The sequence below is a fragment of the Zalophus californianus genome, chromosome 7, assembly GCF_009762305.2.
Source record: "Zalophus californianus isolate mZalCal1 chromosome 7, mZalCal1.pri.v2, whole genome shotgun sequence".
Lineage (NCBI taxonomy): Eukaryota > Metazoa > Chordata > Mammalia > Carnivora > Otariidae > Zalophus > Zalophus californianus.
Genome location: NC_045601.1, coordinates 146,262,108 through 146,271,502, shown reverse-complemented (window position 1 = coordinate 146,271,502; position 9,395 = coordinate 146,262,108). Strand labels below are relative to the sequence as shown.

Below are 9,395 nucleotides of genomic sequence, written 5' to 3'. Positions count from 1 at the left end.
CCATGGAACATTCTCCAGAATTGATCACATCCTAGGTCACAAATCAGGTCTCAACCAGTATCAAAAGATTGGGATTATTCCCTGTATATTTTCAGACCACAATGCTTTGAAACTAGAACTCAATCACAAGAGGAAAGTCGGAAAGAACTCAAATACATGGAGGCTAAGAGCATCCTACTAAAGAATGAATGGGTCAAACAGGAAATTAAAGAAAAATTTAAAAAATTCATGGAAACCAATGAAAATGAAAACACAACTGTTCAAAATCTTTGGGATACAGCCAAGGCAGTCCTGCGAGGAAAGTATATAGCAATACAAGCCTTTCTCAAGAAACAAGAAAGGTTTCAAATACACAACCTAACCCTACACCTAAAGGAGCTGGAGAAAGAACAGCAAATAAAGCCTAAACCTAGCAGGAGAAGAGAAATCATAAAGATCAGAGCAGAAATCAATGAAATAGAAACCAAAAGAACAGTAGAACAGATTCAACAAAACTAGGAGCTTGTTCTTTGAAAGAATTAACAAGATTGATAAACCTCTGGCCAGACTGATCAAAAAGAAAAGAGAAATGACCCAAATCAACAAAATCATGAATGAAAGAGGAGAGATCACCAACAACAGCAAAGAAATACGAACAATTATAAGAACATATTATGAGCAACTCTATGCCAGCAAATTAGATAACCTGGAAGAAATGGGTGCATTCCTAGAGATGTATCAACTACCAAAACTGAACCAGGAAGAAATAGAAAACCTGAACAGACCTATAATCACTAAGGAAGTTGAAGCAGTCATCAAAAATCTCCCTAGAAACAAAAGCACAGGGCCAGATGGCTTCCCAGGGGAATTCTACCACACATTTAAAGAAGAATTAATACCTATTCTCCTGAAACTGTTCCAAAATATAGAAATGGAAGGAAAACTTCCAAACTCACTTTATGAGGCCAGCATTACCTTGATCTCAAAACCAGACAAAGACCCCATCAAAAAGGAGAATTACAGACCAATATCCTTGATGAACATGGATGCAAAAATTCTCACCAAAATACTAGCCAATAGGATCCAACAGTACATTAAAAGGATTATTCACCACGACCAAGTGGGATTTATCCCTGGGCTGCAAGGCTGGTTCAACATCCGCAAATCAATCAACGTGATACAATACATTAACAAAAGAAAGAACAGGAATCATAGGATCCTCTCCATAGATGCAGAAAAAGCATTTGACAAAGTACAACATCCTTTCCTGATCAAAACTCTTCAGAGTATAGGGATAGAGGGTACATACCTCAACATCATAAAAGCCATCTATGAAAAACCTACAGGGAATATCATTCTCAATGGGGAAAAGCTGAGAGCTTTTCCCCTAAGGTCAGGAACGCGGCAGGGATGTCCACTCTCACCACTGCTATTCAACATAGTACTAGAAGTCCTAGCCACAGCCATCAGACAACAAAAAGAAATCAAAGGCATCCAAATCGGCAAAGAGGAAGTCAAACTCTCACTCTTTGCAGATGATATGATACTTTATGTGGAAAACCCAAAAGACTCCACCCCAAAAGTGCCAGAACTCATACAGGAATTCAGTCAAGTAGCAGGACATAAAATCAATGCACAGAAATCAGTGGCATTCCTATACACCAACAACAAGACAGAAGAGAGACAATTTAAGGAGTCGATCCCATTTACAATTGCACCCAAAACCATAAGATACCTAGCAATAAATCTAACCAAAGAGGCAAAGGATCTGTACTCAGAAAACTACAAAATACTCAGGAAAGAAATTGAAGAAGACACAAAGAAATGGAAAAACGTTCCATGCTCATGGATTGAAGAACAAACATTGTGAAGATGTCAGTGCTACCTAGAGCAATCTACACATTCAACGCAATCCCTATCAAAATACCATCCACCTTTTTCAAAGAAATGGAACAAATAATCCTAAAATTTGTATGGAACCAGAAGAGATCCCGAATAGCCAGAGGAATATTGAAAAAGAAAAGGAAAGCTGGCAGCATCACAATTCCCGACTTCCAGCTCTATTACAAAGCTGTCATCATAAAGACAGTATGGTACTGGCAGAAAAACCGACACATAGATCAATGGAACAGAATCGAGAGCCCAGAAATGGACCCTCAACTCTATGGTCAACTCAGCTTTGACAAAGCAGGAAAGAATGTCCAGTGGAAAAAAGACAGTCTCTTCAACAAATGGTGTTGGGAAAATTGGACAGCCACATGCAGAAGAATGAAACTGGACCATTTCCTTACACCACACACAAAAATAGACTCCAAATGGTTGAAAGACCTCAATTTGAGACAGGAGTCCATCAAAATCCTAAAGGAGAACACTGGCAGCATCCTCTTCGACCTCAGCCACAGTTTCTTCCTAGAAAATCGCCAAAGGCAACGGAAGCCAGGGCAAAAATTAACTATTGGGATTTCATCGAGATAAAAAGCTTTTGCACAGCCAAAGAAACAGTCCACAAAACCAAAAGACAACGGACAGAATGGGAGAAAATATTTGCAAATGACATATCAGATAAAGGGTTAGTATCCAAAATCTATAAAGAACTTATCAAACTCAACACCAAAAGAACAAATAATCCAATCAAGAAATGGGCAGAAGACATGAACAGGCATTTTTCCAAAGAAGACATTCAAATGGCCAACAGACGCATGAAAAAGTGCTCAACATCGCTCGGCATCAGGGAAATCCAAATCAAAACCTCAATGAGATACCACCTCACACCAGTCAGAATGGCTATAATTAACAGGTCAGGAAACGACAGATGTTGGCGGGGATGCGGAGAAAGGGGAACCCTCCTACACTGTTGGTGGGAATGTAAGCTGGTGCGGCCACTCTGGAAAACAGTATGGAGGTTCCTCAAACAGTTGAATAATAGAGCTACCATATGATCCAGCAATTGCACTGTTGGGTATTTACCCCAAAGATACAAATGTAGGGATCTGAAGGGGTACGTGCACCCCAATGTTTATAGCAGCAATGTCCACAATAGCCAAACTGTGGAAAGAGCCAAGATGTCCATCGACAGATGAATGGATAAAGAAGAGGTGGTATATATACACAGTGGAATATTATGCAGCCATCAAAAGGAATGAGATCTTGCCATTTGCAACGACGTGGATGGAACTGGAGGGTGTTATGCTGAGTGAAATAAGTCAATCAGAGAAAGACATGTATCATATGACCTCACTGATATGAGGAATTCTTAATCTCAGGAAACAAACTGAGGGTTGCTGGAGTGGTGGGGTGTGGGAGGGATGGGGTGGCTGGGTGATGGACATTGGGGAGGGTATGTGCTATGGTGAGCGCTGTGAATTGTGCAAGACTGTTGAATCACAGATCTGTACTTTTGAAACAAATAATGCAACATATGTTAAGAAAAAAGAAAAAGAAGAAGATAGCAGGAGGGGAAGAATAAAGGGGAGTAAGTCGAAGAGGGAGACGAACCATGAGACACGATGGACTCTGAAAAACAAATTGAGGGTTCTTGAGGGCAGGGGGGGATGGGCTAGCCTGGTGATGTGTATTAAAGAGGGCACATTCTGCGTGGAGCACTGGGTGTTATATGAAAGCAATGGATCGTGGATCACCACATCAAAAACTAATGATGTATTGTATGGTGACTAACATAACATAATAAAATTAAAAAAAAATAAAATCCCAATTTGCGTGATATAGGGATTGCTACCCCAGTTGTCTTTTGAGGTCCATTGGCCTGAAAAATTTTTCTCCACCACCTCACTTTCAGTCTGGAGGTATCTTTAGGTGTAAAGTGAGTCTCCTGTAGAAAGCATATGGATGGGTCTTGCTTTTTTATCCAATCTGATACCTTGTGTCCTTGATTGGAACATTTGCCCCATTTCCATTCAGAGTAACTATTGAAAGATGTGAGTTTAATGCCATTGTATTGCCTGTAAAGTTTCTGTAGATTGTCTCTGTTACTTTCTGGTTTATGTTACTCTTGGGATCTCTCTTCATTTATGTGATCCCGCTTAATATTTCTTTTGGTCTGGCTTGGTGGTCACACATTCTTTCAGTTTGTCTGTCCTGGAAGCTCCTTATCTCTCCTTCCATTCTGAATGACAGCCTTGCTGGATAAAATATTCTTGGCTGCATGTTTTTCTCATTATTATCCTGAATATATCATGCCAGCCCTTTCTGGCCTGCCAGACCTCTGTGCATAGGTCTGATGCCAGTCTAATGTTCTTGCCCCTCTAGGTTAGGGAGTTTTTGTCTTGAGCTGCTCAGAATTTTTCTTTATCTCTGAAATTTGCAAGCTTCACTATTATATGTCGTGGTGTTGATCTATTTTTATCGATTTTGAGAGGGGTCATCTCCTCCTCTTGGACATGAATGCCTGTTTCTTTATCCAGATTAGGGACATTCTCAGCTATGATTTCCTCAAATATATCTTCTGTCATTTTCTCTCTTTCCTCTATCTCTGGGAGCCCAATAATTCTGATATTGTTTCATTTTATGGCATCACTGATTTCTCGAAGTTTCTCCTCATGGTCCATTAGTTGTTTTTCTCTCTTTTCTTCTGGTTCTTTCCTTTCCATCAACTTGTATTTTGTGTCACTTTCTCTCTCTTCTGCCTCATTTACCCTAGCCTTTAGAGCATCCAATTTAGCCTGCATCTCAGGTAGAGCATTTTTAATTTGGCTTTATTAGATGTCATTTCTTCACTAAGAGATTCTCTAGTGTCTTTTATGCTTTATTCAAGCCCAGCTAGTAAGTTTATAATTGTTATCATGAATTCCAGCTCTGACATTTTACTTATACTTATATCAATTAGATCTGTAGCAGAGAGTATTACCTCTTGTGCTTTCTTTTGCTGTGAATTCCTCCCTCTAGTCATTTTTCCCAGAGAAGAGTGGATGAATGAGTGAGCACCATCAAAGTTATCAACCACGACCCAAGCGAAATGCACAGTAGACAAATTGAAGAGGTCAGAAATCAGGAGAGAAGAAAAAGAAGAAAACGGAAAAAAAGGGAAAGAAAAATAAAGGGGGTGGTGGCAAGAGAGAATATAATCTCACAGAATGGACAAAACAGGGTGATCCACTTGGCCCTGAGTGTATTTTGTTCTGTGTGTTAAATCCCAAAATTGTAAAGAAAGCAAAAGTTTGTGTGTGTGTGTGTGTGTGTGTGTGTATACAAAGATAAAATTGAATAGAGTGAAAGGTAGCCAAACATGAAGAATATATCTATCTATAAAAAAGAATATATCTATAGATATCTATAAATATATCTATAAAATATATGGACAAAATAGGTAGCCTGTACTATATGATATACTATAAATGGCATATCTATAAATATATATAAAGAATATAAATATATCTATATAAATATATCTAAAAATATATCTATAAAAATATATCTATAAATATATCTATCTATATAAATGTAAATGTATAAATGTAAAAAATGTTAGTTGAAAAAAGACTTAAAAATAAAGAGCTGATACCTTGGCTAATTTAATTTAAAAAAGAAAACCTAAAAGAGGGGAGTGGGGGAAAGACTGGGGGGCGGATAAAGAGCTGATAAAATGAGAAACTAGTTGAAAAGGGGAAAAATGAAATGGAAAATTTTATTCTTCTGTATATAGCTGTCAAACTTTCCCAACACCACTTAATGAAGAGACTGTCTTTTTTCCATTGCTTATTTTTTCCTGCTTCTCGAAGATTATTTGACCATATAGTTGAGGTTCTATATCTGGGCTCTCTATTCTGTTCCACTGGGTTAAATGTCTGTTTTTGTGCCAGTACCATGCTGTCTTGGCAATCACGGCTTTGTAATATAGCTTGAAAACGGGCAACGTGTTGTCCCCAGCTTTGCTTTTCTTTTTCAACATTTCTTTGGCGATTCGGTGTCTTTTCTGATTTCATACAAATTTTAGGATTGTTTGTTCCAGCACTTTGAAAAATGTCATTGGAATTTTGATCGGGATGGCATTGAAGGTATAGATTGCTCTGGGTGGCATAGACATTTTAACAATGTTTATTCTTCCGATCCTTGAGCATGGAATGTTTTTCCCTCTTTTTGTGTCTTCTTCAATTTCTTTCATGAGTGTTCTGTAGTTTCTAGAGTTTAGATCCTTTACCTCTTTGGTTAGGTTTATTCCGAGGTATCTTATGGATTTTGGTGCTATTGTAAATGGAATCAATTCTCTAATTTCTCTTTCTACAGTTGCATTGTTAGTGTATAAGGAAGCAACTGATTTCTGTGCATTGAGTTTGTATCCTGCCACATTACTGAATTGCTGTATGTGTTCTAGTAATTTGGGGGGGAGTCTTTTGGGTTTTCCACATAAAGTATCATGTAATCTGTGAAGAGAGAGCATTTGACTTCTTCTTTGCCAATCTGAATACCTTTTATTTCTTTTTGTTGTCTGATTGCTGTTGCTAGGACTTCTAGTACTATGTTGAACAATTGTGGCGAGAGTGGGCATCCTTGACGTGTTCCTGATCTTAAGGGAAAGGCTCTCAGCTTTTTCCCATTGAGGATGATATTCGCTGTGTGTTTTTCATAGATGGATTTTATGAAATTGAAGAATGTTCCCTCTATCCCTATACTCTGAAGAATTTTAATCAGGAAAGGATGCTGTATATTGTCAAATGCTTTTTCTGCATCAGTTGAGAGGACCATATGGTTCTTCTCTCTCCTCTTATTAATGTGTCCTATCACAATGATTGATTTGCAAATGTTGAACCATGCTTGCATCCCGGGGATAAATCCCAATTGGTCATGGTGGATGATCCTTTTCATGTATTGTTGGATCCTATTAGCTAGGATTTTGTTGAGAATTTTGGAATCCATATTCATCAGGGATATTGCCCTATAATTCTCCTTTTTGATGGGGTCTTTGCCTGGTTTGGGCATTTCTTTCTTTTTTTGTAAGATTTTATTATTTATTTATTATTTATTTATTTATTTATTTATTTAACTTTCAATTAACCAACATAGAGTATATCACTAGTTTTTGGTGTAGTGCTCAATGATTTGTCAGTTGGGTATAATACCCAGTTCTCATCACATCACCTGCCCTCCTGAATACCCATTACCCAGTTACCCCATATGCCAACTCACCTCCCTTTCCACAACCCTCACTTTGCTTCCAGGAGTCTAGAGTCTCTCATGAGTTGGCTCCCTCTCTGATTTCTTCCCATTCAGTTTTTCCTCCCTTCCCCTATCATCCTCTGCCTTTTTTCTTATATTCCACATGAGTGAAACCACATGATAATTGTCTTTCTCTGATTGATTGATTGATTTTAGAGAGAGAGAAAAAGAGCACATGCACAGGAGCAGGGGTAGGAGCAGAGGGAAGGTGAAGGGGAAAGAATCTTAAGCAGACCAGACAATGAGCACAAAGACTGACGGGGCTCAGTCTCATAACCCTGAGGCCATGACCTGAGCTGAAACTAAGCTCAACCAATTGAGCAACCCAGGGACCCCACCAAGAACTCACTTCTAATGACACCTGGCCTATAATGACCCTTAGCTTACAGGCCATATCTCCCACTTCTATAAGTGTTTTCTGCCCCTTATACACTTCCCACTGCCTCAAGAAAGAGAGAAATACAAGATACTTATGTTTCTTCATTACTTCAGAGACTCTCTTCCTATAATTCATACAACTTATTTTCTTACTATTGATAATGAAGTCTTAAAGAATACAGACCAAAATTCCTCTCTATATAAACTACTATTTAAAAAGGACTAACAGTGTTGCAGAAAAGATTTAAGGTATTTCACTACTTCTTTAGCTAAACCAAAAAGAGAAAATATTTTATGGCAAATTCTGCCTTAAAACTGAGAAATTAAAAAAAAAACTGAGAAATTAAAATACCCCAGTCTAGGTTTTTAAAAACTATGTATATCATCTTCTTATAGAAATTTCATTTCTTAATGTTCAATTAAGAAAAGGATACCTTTGTTTTATTTATTGTGTCACTAAAAAATCTAATATCGATGTTTAATCTTGATTTTACATGGCTGTTTTCTCCATTGGTGTGTAATTGGTATTTAGACAAACTGTTTAATTCATATTTGAGAGCAAGAGCTCTGTGGCCTTGCAAGACACATGCTACACTGGTGCTGACACAGTGAATAAACAGGAGAGTGGCTGACGGATGGATGCAGATGAGCCTCTGCTGAAGAGGGGCTCCACTGTCTCGTGAAGGTCATGAGTGTAAGGGCCTCTTCTTCCCAATGAGTCTCCATACTGCCCGTCTTACATCTTTGTTTCTCAGGGTATAGATTAGAGGGTTGAGGCTAGGGGTGACAACAGTATAAAAGAGGGCAATGAACTTGCCTTGATCTTGAGACTTTCCTGATGGTGGCTGCAGATATATGCACATGGCTGGAATGAAAAAGAGGGACACAACCATAAGATGGGCTCCACATGTCCCAAAGGCTCTCTGAAGTCCTGTGGTTGACTGCATCCTCAGCACAGCCCGGGCAATGGCACCATATGAGCTGAGAATGAAGATGAGTGGTATGAGAACAAAAATGGAGCTCATGATCAGGAGAGTCAGCTCATTAACACGGGTATCAACACACGATAACCGCAGCAGTGCTGGAACTTCACAGAAGAAATGGTCCACTTGGTGATGTCCACATAGGGGTACCCAGAAGGTAAAGGAAGAATGAAGTGCTGAGTTGGTAAAGCCACTGACCCAGGAAGCCAGAGCCAACAGGTGGCAGAAACGAGGGTTCATGAGGACAGCATAATGCAAGGGTCTACAGACAGCTGCATAACGGTCATAGGACATCACCACCAGGAGGACACACTCTGTCGTTCCCAGTGCAAGGGAAAAGTAAAGTTGAATCATGCAACCAGTGTAAGAGATGGTCTTTACTGGGCCCCAGAGGTTGACCAGCATCTGAGGGATGGAGCTGGTGGTGTAGCAGAGATCCAGAAAAGAGAGGTTTGAGAGGAAGAAGTACATGGGAGTGTGGAGATGGGCATCCAGGTATGACAAGATCATGATAAACAGGTTGCCTACCAACGTCATCAAGTAGAACATCAAGATAACCACAAAGAGAACTACTTCCAGATGAGGCCAATTGGAAAAACCCAGTAGAACAAAGTAGCCTTCAGAACTTGCATTTTTCCATCATCATTCATTTCTTTTTACCAGAGGAAAGAAACACACACATTTCAAAAAAGTAAGAAAATGCTCCATATATAACAGGGAGACATGAAAAAGAAATAGAAGCCAGTTTGAAAGGCCTACCACTGTTCAAATCTGGGAAAGTTTGACATTAAGGGAACTATGATACTAATGAATTGAAAAAATAAGAATCCCTAAGCTCATACTGATATATAAAAATATAGAGAAATTAATTGATCAGTGGAGAAA

At 38.9% G+C, this 9,395-nt stretch overlaps 1 protein-coding gene across 1 annotated transcript; it reads right to left on the bottom strand.

Moving 5' to 3' along the window:
* Nucleotides 1-8,213: 8,213 nt before the first annotated feature.
* LOC113928047 (olfactory receptor 2J3) lies at nucleotides 8,214-9,160 on the bottom strand. The gene is given in 2 exon segments (XM_027604127.2): nucleotides 8,214-9,145; nucleotides 9,148-9,160. Coding segments are annotated over 2 exon segments (945 nt in total).
* Nucleotides 9,161-9,395: the final 235 nt, after the last annotated feature.